Source organism: Halichoerus grypus, chromosome 13 (genome assembly GCF_964656455.1).
Source record: "Halichoerus grypus chromosome 13, mHalGry1.hap1.1, whole genome shotgun sequence".
Taxonomy (NCBI): domain Eukaryota; kingdom Metazoa; phylum Chordata; class Mammalia; order Carnivora; family Phocidae; genus Halichoerus; species Halichoerus grypus.
The window spans coordinates 12,647,200-12,667,068 of NC_135724.1; the positions used below are offsets into that span (position 1 = coordinate 12,647,200).

General features: G+C 48.5%; 1 protein-coding gene across 9 annotated transcripts; it reads right to left on the bottom strand.

The window, feature by feature from the left end:
* Positions 1-2,723: 2,723 nt before the first annotated feature.
* On the bottom strand, positions 2,724-18,465 carry SERPINB8 (serpin family B member 8). 9 transcript variants are annotated; one of them, XM_036067642.2, is made up of 8 exons: positions 18,215-18,465; positions 17,248-17,431; positions 12,860-13,037; positions 11,745-11,882; positions 9,617-9,734; positions 7,733-7,875; positions 5,793-5,945; positions 2,724-4,271 (listed from the first exon to the last, which is right to left on the bottom strand). In XM_036067642.2, the coding sequence occupies exons 3-8, from the start codon at positions 13,025-13,027 to the stop codon at positions 3,867-3,869; spliced, it is 1,125 nt and encodes a 374-aa protein (XP_035923535.2). In that variant the 5' UTR covers positions 13,028-13,037; positions 17,248-17,431; positions 18,215-18,465; the 3' UTR covers positions 2,724-3,866. The 9 variants fall into 9 exon arrangements, with proteins under 9 accessions (XP_035923535.2, XP_077916318.1, XP_035923534.2 ...); XM_078060192.1 differs by lacking the exons at positions 12,860-13,037; positions 17,248-17,431 and adding an exon at positions 10,444-10,529 and having other exon boundaries at positions 18,215-18,354; XM_036067641.2 differs by lacking the exon at positions 17,248-17,431 and having other exon boundaries at positions 18,215-18,350.
* Positions 18,466-19,869: the final 1,404 nt, after the last annotated feature.

Sequence of the window (19,869 nt, forward strand, 5' to 3'; positions counted from 1 at the left end):
AGAAGGAAGCTAACACTCAGAGAAACAACAAAGCTGGAAATGGAGAGTGAACCTAAGACACTTGAGTCTACGGTCCTAGTTATTCCTCAGGTACTTTTTTAAGCTTGAGACGAGATAATAAATTGCTTTTTTCTTAAGTTAGACAGAAATGTGTTTCTATCATTTGCAGAAGAAAAGCATCTGTGCTGAATACTTTATTAGTTTCTTGTCGATGCTGAAACAAATTATTATAAGCTCTAAGCATGAGTTCATGATGTCAGAGCTCTGCTGGTCAGAAGTCCAAGGCAGGTCTCAGTGGACTAGAATCAGGGTGCCCACGGGGCCATGCTCCTCTCTCGAGACTCTAGGGCAGAATCCATTTCCCTGCCTTCTTTAGCTTCTCCATTCACATTCCTTGGCTCAGGCCCTTTTCCTCCATCTTCCAAAGCCAACAACATTGCTCTGCCCTTCATCCATGGTTGCACTTCCCTCTGAGCTCTTATTTCTACTTTAATTTGCTTTCTTTCATTAATGATATTGAGCATCTTTTCATATATTTATTGACCTTTTCTGTTTTCTTCTTTGTGAAGTAGCTCTTCAAGTCTTCACCCATTTTTCCATTGGCTTGCCATTTTCTTACAGACTCTTTGATGAAAATACTTTGTTTTGGATATTTATCTTTTAATGGTTAAATGTGTTAAATCCTCATCTCCTGGCTTGAGCTTATATTTTTATAATTTTTATGGTGTATTTTAAATGTATTTTAAAGTACATGTATTTTAATGTAGTTGATTTTGTCAATTGTTTGCCTTGTTTTGCTTTTTATATATTAAGATATCTTTCCCTTCCCTAAAGTCACAAAATATTCTGCTATATTTTCTTGTAAAACTTATAAAATTTGGTTTTCATATTTTGGTATTTAATCTCTCGGTAATTAACTCTGTTTCCTTTTCTATAAGGAAGTTGTCTCAGCATACTATATTAGGTTATCATTTCCCTAATGACCTCTAATGCCAGTTCTGTCCCATTTCCCATTTTAATATATGAATGAGTATGCTTCTGGGCTCTCTTTGGTACCATTAATCTGTTGGTCTATCCCTGTGTAAACACCACACTATATTATTAAAACTTTATAATAAGCTTCAATATCTGGTAGAGCAGAACTCTGCAACATGATCTTTTTCTTTAGAAGTGTGCTGGGTATTTCTGGCCCTTTGCTTATTCCTATAAATTTTTAAATGAATATACTTGTCAAGTTCCACAGAAAACATTGCTGGAATTTGGATTGGAATTACATTACATCTATAGGACAGGTAAGGGAAAACTGATGACTTTTCAACTCCAGGTCTCTGTATTCATGATATGAAATATCTCCCTTTCCTTTGGCCATGTTTAATGACTTTCAATAGCATTTCTTAATCTTCAACACAACAGGCTTGCTTATCTCAAGTTATTGTTGCTGAGAACATTATATTTTTTAATTCAAAATTAACTACCTTTTCTAGCTATTGCTTTTTAAATGCATGAAAATGCAATTGAGTCTTGTCTAATAATGATAGTTAACCAATTACATGCTGGGTACTGCTACACCAGGCATTGTTCCAACCTCTTTATGTACCCATTCAGTCCTCTCAACAACTCTATGAAGTGGGTCCTGTTATCATAATCACTTTCGTATTAGTTCCTCGGGTGTTATGGCCTGGGATGCAGAGGGGCCCTCCTAGGACCTTTGCAGTTTTGAGACCCCCATCTGGGCCGGGTTTCAGCTGTACAGAACATTTCTACTTCACTAGAGAATTCCTGAGCTACCCCCGGCCCAGAGATTTTGAGATCACTGAACCCTGACCTTGACATACTGCTTCTGGTCCCCTGTGGGGACAGAGAGATCTCAGCCTGACCCCCAGTCTCCTTTATTTGGAAAGCCAAGAGGTCTGAGTAAAGGCTGACAGGTGTCCTTAGCTCATGGTCAGTGTGCAGACCGCAGAGGCTGTCTGACCGACCCCCCACGGCCTGGCACCTGCCCACTGGTTCCTTGGTTTGGTTTCATGGGTATACATGTGTCAAAACTTACCAAACGGTGCATGTTAAATACGTAAAGTTGATTCTGTATAAATTATACCTCAATAAAGGTGTAGATTTTTTTTAAATAAGAGGTGGATATGAGATTAAAGCTAAAAGATGCAGGCTTTCTAGTCCTGTGGATTCACTTTTGGCCAAGCCTTCTTTGGAAAGTAGGGTCCCTGACATGAATGTGGCCTAACAGAAAACATATTCTAGCTTGATGAATTTTAAGTAAGAACTTGAATATGAATGGTTCAAGTAACTGTGAACTGTGAATCCAAAACAGAGTCAGGAATAACCACTCATTTAAAAAAAAAAAAAATATGGCCAGCAGCAGTTAGCGGTAATGTAAATGGTCATGTATTTTGGTGGGGGGAGGTTATAAACCAGGACGACTTTCTGGAGACCAATTTGGAAGAAGTCTCAAAATGTGCCCAACTTTTATCTTGACAGTACAATTATTAGGAGTATTTCTTCTAAAATATGAAGGATGTGAGCAAATATTTAGTACATTCATAAGAGTATAGTATATAATTTTAATTACCTAAATTGTCTAAAAGTAGATCTAATAATAGAAAATATAGAGAGCCATACAATTTGACACATCAAATTGATGACATAGATAATTATCTTGAGGAGAGTTTATGGCAAGTAAGGGTAGAAATAGCTACAGAAGTCTATGATTAACTTGTGCTAAAATATGTTTGTATTTGCATACATAGAATTGGGAAGGATATACATCATTGACAGGGATTTCAGGGGCGCCTGGGTGGCTCAGTTGTTAAGCATCTGCCTTAGGCTCAGGTCATGATCTCGGGGTCCTGGGATCGAGTCCTGCATCGGGCTCCCTGCTCAGTGGGGAGCCTGCTTCTCCCCCTGCTTGTGCTGTCATATAGATAAAATCTTTAAAAAAAAATAGTGATTTCATAGTGGTAAAATTGTGGGTGACTTCAGTGTTCTCTAGTACTTTTCAATAGTTTCCAAGTTGCTACCACAATACAAATCCTTTTTTAAGTCAAAAAAATACTGCAGGGAGGGCCGTGCGTAAGCACAACGTGCTGGAGCCACACGTGGGCGTATGTGGTTAAGTAGAGGGACGCTGTCCTGACGGCTGCTTCACATGAAGGTCCCGGGGTGGGGGGCGGGGGCAGCTTCCGATGAAAAGGGAATGGAGGAGACTACGTGGCACGTTCAGAGCTCGGCCTCCTAGCGCAGGCCTGAAGGTTTATGGCGAGAGGATGTGAAGGAGTCGTGTTCCTGGGGGCCTGTGTGAGACGTGGGACCCGCAGGGCGGTCTGCGTGATCCTGCCGGGCCAGAGGCACTTCATCTCGGCTATGAGCCTGGGTGGCCGCAGGCTTTACTCCGTGGTGTTCGCCTCTGGCTGTGTGTGCAGTGGGGCTGGGCTCTGGCCTGTCCCCGGGAACCCGGCAGGGGAAGTGGGCAGAGCCCGGAGGTCACTGCAGGATGGGAACGCGTAGGGAGGGCTACTGTGTGAATCCCGGACATGCTCCGCAAGACGCCCACAAACAGTGAGAACAGACGCTGAGGAGCAGGCCGTGCTCTGATAGGAGGTGAGGGCAGAGTCGATGAGAAAGAGGAGCTGACCGAAGCCCCCGAACAAGCACAGCCTGCTCACCCCAAACTGCGCACGTGTGATGCGTCTCTCAGTGGCCGTGGAATATTCGCTCAGGACATTCACACAGACTTCCCAGGCGCACACGCGTTATTTGGGCATTCAAACCATCCCACCAGTTTGGTCACAGGAATCTGCATTAAGGCAGGTGGGCAGAAGCAAAAGGAGTGTGTTTACAGCAAGTGCACCTCCTTATGGGGAGCAGAACCTGCCACAGAACAAGATGCTCTTGGTGTTGTGGTGTGTGATGAAGAAAAGGAAAGGGTGGTCTGCACAAAACCTTGGTTCGGGTCTGCTGCTCCGAGCGTTCCTGACCACGGCTGTGGCCCCCGCCGCCTCCGTGCCCTCTTCGTTCACTTCTACAAAGCACTTGTGCGCCACCTTGGACACGGGCACGTTCTTCTTCGCCGACATTCCAGAAAAGTCTGCCTTGGCTTCCTCAAACGCATCAGTCATACCTAAACTTCGAAGAAAAGACTCCAAGTCGTAACTCTCCTCCAGCTTCAATCGGGGAAGGAAAACTTGAACTTTATCCTTAGTCATCTTTTCTGGATTTGTCCAGGCCCTGAACTTCTCGTATGTTAGGGCTTTTTCCACCTGAAATAAGGAGGAGTCGAATCTTAAAATGGACAACAGCCTGGTGCTCCCCTGCCCACTCAGCCCCCCTCCCCTCCATGACACTGTCCAAGAAAATCTACAGAGATTTCCTGTACCACACCAACATTTTCCCTCAAATTCTCATCTTTTCCCCTGTTTTATGGATATAAGAGGAAAAATAGCTAAAAAACACTTAGAGAGGGGAGATGCTTTTTTTTTTTTTTTTAAACTATCTGTACCAAACTCATTTCAAATGTTTTTTAGTTTGGAAAGTTCTCATAACCAAGTGATTGTATCCATGTGATGCACATTAGTATGAATCACAGACTGTTTGACAAAAAAGAGAGCATGGCTCAGAATTCTGATGGGCGAGAGCAGGAAAATCAGGGATCCTCCAAACAGGAAGGAAGACGTGGCTTCCAGGGAGAGGAGCACAGAAATGGAGAATTCGACAACACTGTGGCTTCTGGCATTCTTGTTCATCTTCTGCCTGCCCTGGCGTTCGCCTCAAAGCCTCCAAGACCCATCACTCGGTCTGTGCGTCCACAGTGAAAAAAGGGAAGAAGCTTCCACTGCTTCTCCCTCTTTTCTTCACCACCTGGAGCCCAGGCGAATGTTCCTCTCCGGTGACGGCTGTGTGGACATCAGCTCGAATTCCCAGACTCTCCTCATCTTCTTCTTGAGTAGCCATGACAGAGCTCACCTTTGACTCATGCCAATAGCTTTCCGGTTCCACGGAGAAACCAGGGACACCGGGCAGCCCCACCCTCGGCGTCAGCGTCCTGCACCCTGGTGTACTGGAGCTGGACTCTATCTCTGGCAGGAGTCCACTGTTAAACCCTCAGTCGCCTGAACTCAGCCAGACGCCAGAAAAGAGGTTGTTCCCCACCCCCAGACAGCCGGATAACAAGCCCACTACTCGTCCTGACCTCCTTACAAATTTACTTTCTCCCCCCCTGAACTTTGTTCCTTTTCTGTCCTGGGAAGAAGGCCCTCTCCTCCCGTCCAAGAAAAATTCGTCACCTGTCCTTGAGACTCCTGCTACCCAAAGTGTGGTCCCTGACTAGCAGCATCTGCATCAGCTGGAACCTCATCAGAAATGCAAACTCTCAGGCCATCGCCCCCTGAATCAAAAACTGCCTTTTAACAAGCCACCCAGCGATTCCTACGCATGTTACTGTTTCTCAATATGGCAAGTACTCTCCTTGCCTAGTACTTTTTTGTTCAATAATTCCTGGGACTCGACTAGCCCCTCTTTCAGAATAAAGCAGAGTGTTCTGATAATTTTGGAAGCCTCGCCTCTTAGCTTCCTGAGAATGGGTCCTCACCACCAAATCCACTCCTGGATACATGCTCAGCAGAAAAGCAAACACAAGGTCACTCCAGACAGGAGATGCTGTTCGCCCAGGACTCCTAACAACCCTCAACTGGAAATTCCTCACGTGCTACCTGACAGACGGACACACAGAAATGCGCTCAGGCCGTCTCCACAGACGCTCAGACGCACTGGCCAGGGCTTACCAAGGCGAGATCGGCGTTGTCATCTGGAAGCACGATGACCATGCTCAGCTCCTGCCCCACGTACGGCAGCTCCAGCACCTGAGCGTGCACCTCATCCACATACCCCAGGTTAAATCTAGCGAGCTTAAACATCATCTGCACGGTCTTTTTCTCCTAATGAAAAATACGGAATTAAAAGCAGATCACTGAAAAATGAGCAGGGCTTAGGAAAAAGGAGATAAATCTCATCTGCAGAACCTCTAGGTCCATGGAAGAGAATTGCTATTTCTGCGCATTATGCTGATAGATGCCAAACCTCATTATTACATATTAGTATTTTTTTTTTTAAGATTTTATTATATGACACAAAGGGAGAGAGAGACAGCGAGCGAGGGAACACAGCAGGGGGAGTGGGAGAGGGAGAAGCAGGCTTCCCGCGGAGCAGGGAGCCCGATGCAGGGCTCGATCCCAGGACCCTGGGATCATGACCTGAGCCGAAAGCAGACGCTTAACGACTGAGCCACCCAGGCGCCCCTACATATTACTATTGAATACCACCTGCTCTTGTCCCAGCAGATCAACTATTACCAGGTGGGAGAGAATAAAACTGACGAACGTAGACATAAAACCCTACATTATTTTTGGAAGAAGTTGTGTTTTTCACTTCTGAGAAGATGCATTAGAGAAGAGCACTCCCAGGGACCTTATAATTAAAGATTATTTATCCAAGTTAAGGGGAGAATTAACTAATATTCAGGTTTGGAGGCTGAAGGATGCGGTTAGAAAAGATGGATAGGCCATAGAGACTTATATTTTTATTCTGAAAAGTTGCTCAATTATATAACTGGCTTCATGGCTTTGGTTTTCTTGGAGAGAGGACCTTGACAAGATTTGTAATGTCCACCATTTCTAAAGCTTGCATCAGATGTATTCTAGACTTTTAAATCTGTGTGCAAGGGGCGCCTGGGTGGCTCAGTGGTTAAGCGTCTGCCTTCGGCTCAGGTCATGATCTCAGGGTCCTGGGATCGAGCCCCACATCGGGCTCCCTGCTCAGTGGGGAGCCTGCTTCTTCCTCTTCCATTCCCCCTGCTTGTGTTCCCTCTCTCGCTGTCACTCTCTCTGTGTCAAATAAATAAAATCTTTTAAATAAATAAATAAATAAATAAATAAATAAATCTGTGTGTGATATGCTATCATCAAGTTGACGGAAGCCAAATTTCAAGCTAATTGCTACTGATGACTGATGCCAACCATCATCATACCCATAAGTGAAGGGACAAAAGTGTTGTTAAAGTTAGGCTTTAGGTCTAGAGATCTGACACCCAGCATGATGACCACAGTTACGAATACTGTAGTGAATACTGGAAATTTGCTAAGAGAGTAGATTTCAGGTGCTCTCATCACAAAAGTAACATGATAACCACGTGAGAAAAGTGTATGCTAACTGGCTCGACCAAAGCGATTATTTCTCTATGTGAATTACATCAAATCATCATCTCACACACCTTATATACAATTATTTTAAAAGATCCAAAAATAAAGACAAAGTTAGCCTGAACATCTGCTAACCCTTTTTTTTCTTGTGTTCAGAACTATATGGCTAGGAGTTATAAGGCAATCTACAGGCGTAGTTGTCACTGACATTGTAAGAACGTGTCTGGGTAAACACAGTGTGTCAACACAAACAGAATTCCAAGGGTTAGAAGAAATTTTCTTTCAATCCAAATAATATGGCCAAAGAGAGAAGAATCAGTTTGACCCAGGATGCAAACACAAAACTATCAATATAAAAATGATTTTAGCTTCTCTCTTCCCCTCTCCAATAAAAGATATAGAAGGGGTGTGAAATTCATTGAGAAATATAGTATGAAATACATTATTTTTTCCATTCATTCACAATCTTTCCCAGCACATTACTTTCTTAAGAAAGTTAGCAGTACCCCCGAAAAATATTTCCCTACCTGGCTGATTTTGAAGGGCATCCCCCTTGTGTACTTTCTGTCAAACTGCTCGTTCCACTTTCCTTTGAAATAGATGGCATTCACGAGAACCAGCTTAGTCAGCGGATCAACTGTCCCAGCACCCAGGATCTCTGAAATCTTACCTGCCAAGCATATCAGAGAAGTTTATAGCCATCTGGGGAAGAGGGGAGAGGAATAAACATTCTTTTACAACAACAACACTCCTGACATCTGAAGCCCGGCGTGGTTGAACCAGGCTGGAACCCTGTCTTCCCAGAGGCCTGAGGAACAGGGTGATGGGATGTAACGCCGAGCACTCACACCCTGTGGCATCTACACCCTGCTCGTCCCTACACAGCAGTCTGGAAGCGGGCAGGTCAACTCTCATTCTGCCCTCAATTTATAGATGTAGAAATTTAGGTCAGAGCATTTGGCTGACATTTCGCCAAGGTCACATAGGTTCCAAGTGGCTGAACTGAGACAAGAGTCTTGCTTCTCACTGTAAACTGCCCAACCTTGGTGCCATGATTTTTCAACCATGCTGCTGCTGGCACTTTCCGCCAGATCATTCTTTGCTGTGGGGAGCGTCCTGTGCGTTGTAGGATGTCCCACCAGCAGCGTCTCCCCAGTTGGGACAACCAAAATGTCTTCAGCCACTGGCCAATGTCACCTAGGGGCTGATCCTGGCGGAGAATCATTGCTCCACGCCAACCTCCAGATCTCATTTAGGTGAGGAGAAGCTTCTAAGGATGAAGGAATACGCACCTGGAAGCGGGTGAGGCAGTCCTCCTGAAGGCAGAGGATGGGGGAAGGAATTCAGGGGTACAATACAGGGACCCAGACTGAGTTCTCCAATGAGACTGGGGACAAGGTGATCCCCAATATTCCCTACGGCTCTCATATTTGGGGGAAACATGCTGGCAGTCAATCTGATGAAGAGGGAGTGAGTGATGTAGGGAGGGTGATGTAGAGAGAAGCTTCTGGCTTCCCTGAGTGACCCAGTACTGCTGGATCGACTGGAGAACGAGAGACCACTGCACATACAACGTAGGAAAACGTGAAAGGCTCTGTCCTGCCAACTGCCATTATTTTATTGGCTTTCAGTATAACCGTGGGCCCTGCCGCTGCCGGGCACAGAGCAGGTGCACCCTAAAGCGCGCTAGGTGGGCACAGGAGAAGTCAGTCCTTTAACTCCCTCCCTGCCCCCCCCCACACACACACACTTCTGGAAGTCTCTCAATTGTGTTAGGTACTTCGAGTGCTTGAAAGCACGCCCTTCTCTGTACTCTAGTCAAGCACTGGCGGCAATATCCCTGGTGAGACAGAGCGTGGTCTGGACAGGGGAGGCCGCAGGCTCCGCGGGAACCGCATTTCCAGGGTCTGGGACAAGGATCACGCTCTGAATGCAAACTCAGCCTCAGCCCCCGGACGAAGGAAGGAGAGGCCTGCAGGTAAAACCAGCTGTCCTCACCACCACTTACACCGGGAGATGAGGGGAACTGTCGCCCAGTGTCTCAGCCGCCCGCAGCCTAAACTGAATGACGAGGGCTCCCCCACCCCGACCCCCTCCCCTCAGATAGAAGACTGATGGGCCCCCAAACGGCAAGCCTTTCTCGGGGATTTTCCAGCACAGTCCGGAGGGGAGTGGGTCTGAGATCCTTACACTGGGTTTATGAAGTTTTTAGAAATACCACTCGGTGACCTCATAAACCCGAGAGAAAGAAGCGACTTGCGCTGCTGGCCTAGAAATGCAGCAAACACACACCAACAGGCCACTGGCTACGGGCCCGAGGGGACAGCCTGGAGGCCACGCCCCCGCGATCTCGGCTGTGCCCCGGCTGTCCCCCGGCCACGTGCCGAGTCCAGGCAGTGAACACGCCTCACCCTCCGTCCTGTCCGTCACCCAGTCATTTATGTGTCTCCGGCATTCCTCCGTGTCTTCAGCGAAGGACAGCTCTTCCAGCTCGGCCTCGTAGAACCTCTGGCAGGACTCCCTAAAGGCCTGCGAACACAAGACACCGAGTGTGCCCCCAAGTTCGCACCGGTGGGAAACACTTATTTTCCCTCTGGACCTATTCCCAGCGCCAACTCTCGGCCGCACGGGGCATCCTGCACTTGCAGACGCATCCGCGCGACGGACAAACCCCGCGGCGCCCGCAGCCCGGGGCTGACGCCGACACCGGCCCGAGGCGGCTCACGGGCTGCGGGAGAAGCCGCGAGAAGCCGCGCAGGGACCCGAGAGCTCACGGCTTCCGGAACGCGGCCGGTGGCTGGCGGGCATGCGCAGAACGCCCCGGGCCTCCCGGTCAAACACTTCCGCGAGAAGCCGCGCAGGGACCCGAGAGCTCACGGCTTCCGGAACGCGGCCGGTGGCTGGCGGGCATGCGCAGAACGCCCCGGACCTCCCCCTCAAACACTTCCGCTCCGCGCTGATTTCCTGTTTGATTTTCTGTCTGTCTGTCTGCCGGGGACTCCGGCTTGGACCCGTTTTTGTATCACCACCGCCGACCACAGTGTCTGAGCTTTGTGAATGCGTGAGAGGCTCCCTAGTGGAACCAGATGATCCAGAAATCCTACAGGGCCCCCCAGGAGTGGAATGTGACAGGCCTGGGGGCGCTGTCCTGGGGGGGGATCAGGGAAAACAGTGGAATCAGTTGGGGCCAAGTCAGGAAGTGCCTTACCCAATACATGAAAACCCAAAGACAACTCACCTCACAAAAACTTGGTGTCAGACATAATGTGCCTGGCAATTGGCTCCCATCCTCCGCCCATCTCCTGTTCTCAAATATTTTAGCTTCTACAGGAGAGAGAAAATGTAGACAGAAAGAGGAGCCGAGCAACTGAGAAAATGGGAAGGTGGCTCCTTGTGTCCCCAATACCCCCCCAGTGACAAACCTCAAAGATCAGGCTGATGTTCAAAAATGAACATCAGTTAAGCAGAAGATTCCTGGGATCATTGGTGCTCATCCTAGAAGACCCAGAATTATCTCCAGTGATACTCAAGCCCAGAGCAGGCGACCTCCATGGGGTCACACCCAACAGCAGCCAGGACAGGGATGTATCTGAATCTCACAGAAAAATCCTTGGAACTGCCAGCCAGGAAGATGGCCGGGTTTGCCCAGATCCCTTCATTAATCTGAGGTAGCGACACTCTGCATGGTGTGCAACATACTTTCTCGGCCCTCACTCGTTGCGTGATGGCAGGCTTTTACTGGACTGGGGACCTTGAGAATTATATGCTTCAGTACATAGGAAGTGCACAGATTTAAAACCTCAGTTTTATGGCCCAAGTTTAATTTTCAAGAGACTATTCTGTCAGTAGTGTGGAAGAACCCGGCTGGACGTGGAGAGATCCATCAGGAAAGAATTAAAATAATGGTGCAGAAGATCCGGTGAGAGTGTGGACCCAGGCAGTGGTGGTGGTGATTCAGAAGAGGGGACAAATTTAAGAGGCCCTGAGAGACGGGCTCTGCAGGAACCGCCCAACAAACAGAGGTGAGCCTGGGGACAGCCGTGTACGCACATGGGACGATGTGGTCACTGAGGCACAGCGGATCAAGGGGGAGAGGCAGGTCTGGGTGTAGGAAGAAGGACATACTGAGATTGATATCTGGGAGGGATCTATCAAAAACAACTTTACGGGCGCCTGGGTGGCTCAGTCAGTTAAGCGTCTGTCTTGGGCTCAGGTCATGATCTCAGGGTCCTGGGATCGAGCCCCATATCGGGCTCCCTGCTTGGCGGGGAATCTGCTTCTCCCTCTCCCTCTGGCCCTCCTCCCCACTTGTGTGCTCTCTCTCTCTGTCTCAAATAAATAAAATCTTAAAAAAAAAAAAAAAAAACCAGCTTTAAAAAGGACATAATTCAGAGGCAATCATAAAATTCAAAATCATAATTACAGAAGTACAACTCTAAGCACATTTTTAAGGCAACAGAATTATACTTTATCTCTGTTCTTCTGCAGTTTCAACCTTATTTGCCATTTTTTTAACATCCATGCGCGAGTTCCACTTACAGGAAGGAAATCACACGTCTTCTCTCCAAAGAGTCTGTTGGCAGTTCTGAGCAAGTACTGAGTGCCAGATTTGTTAACCTCCGTGAGAAGTGACCGGAAACCTTGGTGAATATCTCCGCCTCTGTTCAAACAAAGCGCCTGGTAACAGACAAGGACACGGACTTGTAACATTGCCATCTTGCTCCCACAAAGAGTTATCTCCAACGACCCCTGTGCTGAAAATCACAAAGGATCCCATCTTGAAAGGCTTTTGGTTTAACCCTCCCACAGCGCCTTTCCACGGGACACTGTTGACATTTGGGGCCACTTTGCGGCTGGGGCTAGTCTGCGCCTTCTAAGACATTTTGCAGCATTTCTGGCCTCTGCCCACTAGATGTCAGTAGCACCTCTCAGACAACCAAGCTGTGGGGACAGTGGCCAATGTCGCCCCCAGGTGTAAACCCACTTAGAAAGGTGGGTATGAGAACTCAGGAGAGAGACAGAACAGAGCAAAGAGGTAGCTGGAATGAATCTAACACAACCTAGGGAATACGAGAATGAGCAGAAGTCAACCGAAAATACTTCAGCAGCAATTTCATAGAAGTTCTGCAGACCAGACTGGGACTTCCATGTCAAGTCAGAGCGGAAATTAAGGTTGTTCCTCTGTCTCCCAATGGCCCCAGTCCAAAGCCTCCCTCCTCCAGCAAGCTGGAAGAAACCACCGCCAGAGGCACTTCCAGAGGGCTCCCACGGGCCCCTGCTATTGATGGGGAGGTCATGTGCATTGGCAATGTCCTGGGACACTCACAAGACTGTCAAAGAAACTTAAGATAACAAAGAGGTTAAAGACAACTCCCCTAAAGTATTTGCCACTACTTCATTTGTAGCCCAGGTCCCACAGAACCCGTTTCAGATCAATCAGATCATACATTCCCTCTCAATAATTCCAGAGACCGAAGTCCACATTTGTGCTGCTTTCTTCTAGTGCATAATCATACACTAGAAAGAACCCATTTAACAGCAAGTCCATTCAAACAGCTGCATTTCAATTTGATATATAACGTTAGCCAAAACTTAAAATGTAACAAAGGTGAAATTTGGGGACTTCTTGTGGGACAGAATGCTGGCATGCACACCTGGGACATCTGGGTGGCGGTGTTTCCTTTGGCCCCCATGAAGACCATGGCCAGGGCAGAAGAGACGCTCAGAGGGGAGAAGAACACATTTCGGGAGCTGTCCTCTCCACCCAACATTTTTAATAAGTTGATGGCAAACCTGCCATTTGCTTCATGGAGATCCTCCATCAGGGAAGGTCTGTATGGAAAGCACAACACGGAGGCACATTAGCCACGCCCACTGTCACGTCATCTGGCCATTAGCACCGGTCAGTGGACGCCGGGGGTGCTCACAAGAATAACTGCTCCCCCCCAGACACCCACGTTGAATCTCCCAAACCTCCGTTATCTTGCACGGCATCAGGGACCTTGCAGATGTGACTGACTGAATTAAGGATCTTGAGATGGGGAGATTTCCTGCAGTATCCAGGTGGGCTCAGTGTAATCACTGGGTCCTTATAAGAGGAAGGCAGGAGGCTCAGAGTCAGAGAAGGAGATGTGACAAGAGAAGGAAAGGTCAAAATGATGCAAGGCCATGGACCAAGGAATGCAGACAGCCTCTGGGAGCTGCAAAAGGCAAGGAAACAGATTCTGCCCTAAAGCCTCCAGAAAAACATGCAACTGTGCACACCTACTTTGGACTTCTGACCTCCAGAACCATAAGAGAATACATTTTTACTGTGTTCGGGCACTCAATTTGCAGTAACATGCTACAGCAGCAACAGGGAACTAAGACACTGGTTTCCCTGAGTCTCTTTGCTGCTCCAGTTGAAAACATTCTAGAAAATAAAAGGACAAATAGTCACCCATAATCCCATGACCCTGCAAGCTATCCTTTTTTTTTTTTTTTCTCTATTTGCAAATATATTTTTAACTCAAAAATTTTAAAGCTACACAAGAAAAACAGATTCCAGTTTGGAAAATCAGCAAATAAGCAATACCAAAAATACTGGAATCTTCGCCTAGAATAAGGGTCATCATGCATTATGTTCATTTTTATCAACCAGTGGATCATCACGTGATACTTCTTCTCTCAGTTTCGGGGAAGACTAGCAGTACCTCCTGCAGCCTTCTTGCAACTGTAGCTCATTAGCCTGGCGGGGGCGGGGGGGGGGGAGGCTCCTGGATTTCTCAGGGGCAGGAGAGGAAAGAGGAGCTCAGTGGGTGGGAAGAGGACAGGGAGACAACTATTTCAACCAGAGCCTCTCCAACGGTTGACTGGTTCCTTGAAAGCTCCTTCCTGAGATATTTTTTTCAACAGAAGACATAAGATGTCTCTGATTTAGGAAGAAAAAAAAAAGTGTGATGTCAAACAAGTATAAAGGCTGCACTCTAAATACAGATTCTCCAACAGCTACAACCAGTGCAAATTCAGGTTTAAAAGAAATGATTTAAAACATCAACCAAGGGGCACGTGAGGGCTCGGAAGGTTAAGCAGCAGACTCTTGGTTTCAGCCCAGATCATGATCTCGGGGTCCTGGGATTGAGCCCCACGTGGTCGTGTCAGGCTCTGCTCAGAAGTGAGTCTGCTTCTAGATTCTCTCTCTCCCTCTCCTTCTGCCCCATCCCCTGCTCATGCTCTCTCTCTCTCTCTCAAATAAATAAATGGGTACATCTTTTAAAAATAAATAAATAAACAAACACACATTAACCAAGAGAATACAATGGTGACAAAGCTTGCACAGCAGGATGCTATACTTGATGGGTTATTTCTTAGAGGACAAAAAGGAAAGTTTCTCACTGTCCTCACCCAGAGAAGCCTCTCCAGAGCCTTCCGCTGCAGGGCTTGAACCCAAGGGCTGCAGGTGTGGGACAGCCGATGCATCTGCAGTGGACAAGTCCCACGAGAGAGAGCAGCATCCAGCCCGTCTGCAGGCCACCTCCGGCCCCACATTTCCCCCCACATTTCCTTGCCTTGCATTGGAGGACTTTTCAGAAAACAAACAACTAGGAGCCAGGGGGAGACGCAAACTGCACGGCACTCGGCCTACCACAAGGTGGCACCAAAGAGACCCAGAGGAGGAGAGAATTCACTAACCTGGAGGTGAGGGACACACACACATCGGGATTTGATCCTACCTGAGCCTAAGTTTAGGCTGTTCAGTGTGAGTGGGGTGTGTGTGTCTGTGTGTGTCTGTGTTGTCCTGCCTGAACAGGCAAAGGAGTGTACTGAAATATCACATCAATTCCAACTTTACATTTTAACTGCTCTTAATGTCAAATGCCTACTTCTGGTTTCTTCCACCTTTCCTCTTCCTTCAGTTCACTTCCACATGGGCAGGTGCTGGTCATGGCATTTCCCCCCAGCGTCTGCCCCCTAGCAAGGACACCCTAGCACACACTCACCACTCCGGCACCTCGGGGGTGTGTCCCAAGTCACACCCGTGAAGGCAAAGGAGCTGAACAGGATAACCGAATGACTCTCTTTCCCCCACTTCTTCTTGGTGCCCCAATCTCATGTGTACATTAAGCTTTTGAGAGGGTTGTACTTGAAACAAAGTGGAACTTGCCCAATCAATCTAAAAAGAAATGAATTTCGGGGCACCTGGGTGGCTCAGTCAGTTAAGCGCCTGCCTTCGGCTCAGATCCCACAGTCCTGGCCGTGCGTCAGTTTCCCTGCTCAGCAGGGAGTCTGCTTCTCCCTCTCCCTCCGCCTCCCCCCTGCTTGTGCTCTCTCTGGCTTTGTCTGGCTTGCTCTATCTCAAATAAATAAAATCTTTAAAAAATAAAATAAATAAAAATAAAAGGACTGAATTTCAATATAATACGAAACAATACGTCTGGGTACCAGTGCACCATTCCACTGTGTCATAAAAACACAACAATGTGGAAAGGTTTGATTTCCAGCCTATAAAATGAATTGGCATTACGCTAGTTTTTCTTTTACTGGTGAATGAGGTCAGGACAATGAAAGCCTGTCCTCGGGTCTCATAGTAAGAGCAGCAGAGTCTTGAAGCAGAAGCCTTGTGCTTCCAAGGATGAGACACTGCTCTCCTCCTGGGGCCCCCGAATGCCTGTGATCTCCCCGCTCCACTCCGCCTTCCCACGGACACCTCCAGAAGTGAACTTATACAAAGAGCATTTATTATAGAACTTTCCTTATATGGGTTAGAGAAGCAAATGAACAATAAAGGCCATAATTCCTGACGGGGCACTCCCACCCGAAGGAGACACAAACACAAGTGTGTGGGTTTCAAGCCTGCCCCACCCTCTGTAACCGGATAATTTACAAAGTGCTAAGGAAGCCCCCAGAGAAACGGAATAAATTCTCTTTAGAAGCTCAGAAGGTGAGGGGCGAGCTGGCTTTCACGCATTGGGCAGGAGTGTGTGTGAGGCGGTGAAAGGGGAAGTGAGTGCCCCGGGGCAGTGGTGGGACTGGCAGGAGAGAGACCTACCCTGGCAGGTGGCACAGGTCTGTGTGGGGCGGAGGGGCTGGGTCTCTGTGGTTGGGTGACACGGGTGCACTTGGACAAGAAGTCTGAACTTGAGCTATGGTCCGGAAAGGCAGCTATGGTTTTTAAACAAAATGTTCTATAGGAGCACGCTGGGTTTTAGGAAACGCAGTGGCTCTCCACGGAGCCTGGAAAAAGGCCGGGGAGCCTGCTGGCCGCCATAGCTCGGCGGCTGCCAGACAGGGAGGAAGCAGGAACCGAGTGCAAGGTGGCATTGCCGGGCGGCGGGGTGACCCATCACAGGAGGGACAGGGAGCAAGGAGAGTCAGGGAGGACGCGGAGGCTGGTTAAAAACAGGACACCAGGCCCCAGATGGAGTTGCTTATGCTCAGCCCCAGATGCAGAGCCTTAACTGAATGACAGTTTCGGCTCTCCCCGAAATGGAATCTTAAACCAGTCAATCAGGAACGGCCTGACCAGCCCTAGTGAGGTCAACCGCCTGCCAGACCCCTGCCATCCACCAAAGGGAAGTAACTTTGCAACAACCAACCCTCTGGCCAGTATGGCTTCCTTGTTACCACTCCCTTCGGCTTAGGGCTTGAGTCTTTGCTTCTGTACAGCTCCTCGGAGCTCCTTTCTGCCTGCTAGACTGGATGCTGCCCCATTCGAATTCATCTGTGCTCCGATGAACTGAACTTTTTAATATGCCTCAGTTTACCTCTTAACAGACTCCTAGCTCACTGATGCTTGGGGCGGGTGTGACCCATTGGAAGTTTCTATGAGGAGCCCGATGGAATGAGGAAGCGATACACTCCATTTGAGATGTGCAGACTATGGTATGGTCCCTGGGTCCCTGTAACAAGGCAGCCAAGCGATGTTTGGAAATACAGGCAGGTTACTGAGTCGGGCACAAGTCCCAGAGCAAGAGATTGGGGGCCCTTAGCACCCAGACTGCGCGAGATCCTAGGCAAACGGGATGATTACAAGGTACAGAGAGGCGTAAGAAGAGAAACTCACCTAGTTTTTAAGAATTCCGGGCATTTGCAGGTAGGAAGAGGAAGAAGACAAGGGCAGGGCCCCAGGGCAGCCCGAGGCTGGAGAAGGAGGACCGGCGGGGAGCACCGACGGCGGCAAGCAGCAGCACCCCCGCCGCGCCCCGAAACAGCCTGGCCAAGGGGCGGGAGCAGGAGCTGAAGAGAATCTGGGAAGTGGGGAGTCCATTAAATTAATTACTGTGGCTGCGGACGAGGTGGAAACAGGCAAGGAAGCATTTTCTCAAGCTCAGGAAAAGCAGCCAATGAAGAGCAAGTGAAAGATGTGAAAGAAAGAATAAAGAAAGAAAAGCAAAGAATATGGAAGAAAAACAGGATACAGGAAGGAAGGTGAAGGCTGGGAGGGAAGGAGGAGGCAGAGGGAGGGGCCTCGGAGCCTACGGGCCTCCCCGCGCGAGGGGGCGCTGACCCAGCACCTCCCCGGAACTTGCCCAAGGCGCCCTGGAAATTGCAGGCGAGGCTGCTCCGGGCGCCCCGGTCTCCCTGCCGCACCCGCGGCTGCTCCCACGCACCCTCCCCAGAGCTTCCGCCCGGCAGTCTCCGGCAACAGCAGCCCGGGCTTGGGTGACCGGCCTCCCCCTCCGGCTCGCAGATCGCGGCGCGGTGGTGTCGGCGGGCCGCCGTGTCCCTCCCACTCGGGGGAAGCCCCTCGGCCCCAGGGCGAGTCTGCGCGCCGCGCTCCTGCGGGGCTGCCTCGGCTGACCCCGCCCACCCCCGCCTTAGAGCCCCCACCGCTGCCCCGCCGCTGTCCGCTCCGATCACGCCCCAGCCAACAGCCTCCCCCCCGCCGGCCTCTCTTCCTCCCTGTCGGCGCGCTGCGTCCGCCTCCTGCCGGCCTCCCTCCCCGCCCGTGTCCCGCGCGCCGCCGCGCTCCCGGCTGGGGATGCCCGCCCCGCGTAGCTGGCGCCCCGCGCGCTTCCCAGCCCCGGTACCCGGGAGATTCCTGCTCCTGCGGCGGCGGCGGCGGCGGCGGCTGTTCCTCCAGCTTGCTGCCTGCTTCCCCGCAGCTGCGATCCCGGCCGAGGCTTCCGGCGGCTGACTCAGAGCCGTCGGGGATCGCTCGGCACCCGTGTGTCCGCGGGAGGAGCCCGAGCCTCCCCCGCAGTCCTCCTGACCCGGCCTGCGTGCGCGTGGCTTCGTGGGGGAGGCTGGGGCCGCGGACCTCTGAGGGTGTCGGCGGAATGCCCCCCGCAGGCGACTGGTTTGTTTTCCTGGGCTAGTGCGCGCAGTGTTCTTGTTTGGGGGGTGTGTGTGTGTGCAAGGGCCGTTTCAAAATTGGGACTTCGCTTTGGAAATTAAGTAAAAGCAAGAGCAGAGGTTCAAGGTTCTTAAAGCTAGTGGCTTCCAAGCTGTTTGGGTGGGACACCCATCCAAACGATTGTTGAGCACGATCTCTGGTATCAATATTCATATTTAGAGGTGCTAATATGCTAAATACTAATATATGATAAACGCTATAAAAACATAAAAATTTCCAAGAATGAGAAAAAAAATTGATTAGAAATACACATTTTTTGCACTCAATTATTTCAAAAGTTAATGAGATCAACGTGATGGAATATGTTTGCTTTAACCTTAATTTAATGCTTTGAAATACAGTAATTTAAAGACCCGTTTTTAAGCTCGGTTTATTTCTGAACTTGGATTGATAGCTGTCACAAGGAAATGCTTCCCAGGAAATGGGTTGATTAAAATAGAATAAAGTGGTGCGCCTGGGTGGCTCAGTCGTTAAGCGAATGCCTTCAGCTCAGGTCATGATCTCAGGGTCCTGGGATCCAGCCGGGCATCGGGCTCCCTGCTATGCAGGAAGCCTGCTTCTCCCTCTCCCACTCCCCCTGCTTGTGTTCCCTCTCTCTCTGTCTCTCTCTGTCAAATAAATAAATCTTTAAAAAAAATAAAAAATAAAAAAAATAAATAAAATAGAATAAAGTCATCATCATTGGTTCTACTGACTAAACCCTGACACTTGATTTTCATTCACATACTAAATGTACAAAGATTTCTGGTTGAAATCTAAATATTCAAAATCTATTTATCCTCTTGAAAATCATTGGCTTTTGCAAACCCAGATTTTTCAGTGTGTACTTTCAGCTTGAACAGTTAGAAACCCACCAAATCTTTTCTTTTTGGAAGATTTTTGTGAAGTTTAGGAAAATTATATTTGCAAGTTTTTTAAGTGCCCAAATGTGAGAGTTTTAACATCTTTTTCTAGTAATAAAATCATATGAAGATGGAAAAACCTGCCAATGGGTGTTCTCAAATGATCACTTTACAACCCTTCAAAATCAGTTGATTTCACATTCATAGATAAAAAACGCACCTTTACCTGAAGGCAATCAGTCAACTGGGCATTTAAAAAAAAATACTTGCTAGGGGTGCTACCAATATCAGCCACTTAGCATCACAGAAAAGGTCAGCACATTTGGAACACTGGTCTTTTTTAAAAGAAAATAATAATTAAGAATAATAATTAACTAATATTAATTAATTAACTAATATTAATTAACTGATCATTAACCTCACACAGGTCCCCTGTGTTGTCACCGCTGCTCGAAAGCCCTTACTTTCTAGGAAGAAGTTGCTGCAG

Excerpts from the sequence above, each read along its gene's own strand:
- SERPINB8 (XM_036067642.2), bottom strand. The coding sequence starts at position 13,027 with ATGGAGGATCTCCATGAAGCAAATGGCAGGTTTGCCATCAACTTATTA. Across the intron at positions 11,883-12,859 it reads CCGCCACCCAGATGTCCCAG|GCGCTTTGTTTGAACAGAGG; the intron begins GTGTGCATGCCA and ends GTCTGTTACCAG. Across the intron at positions 4,272-5,792 it reads ACAACGCCGATCTCGCCTTG|GTGGAAAAAGCCCTAACATA; the intron begins GTAAGCCCTGGC and ends TCCTTATTTCAG.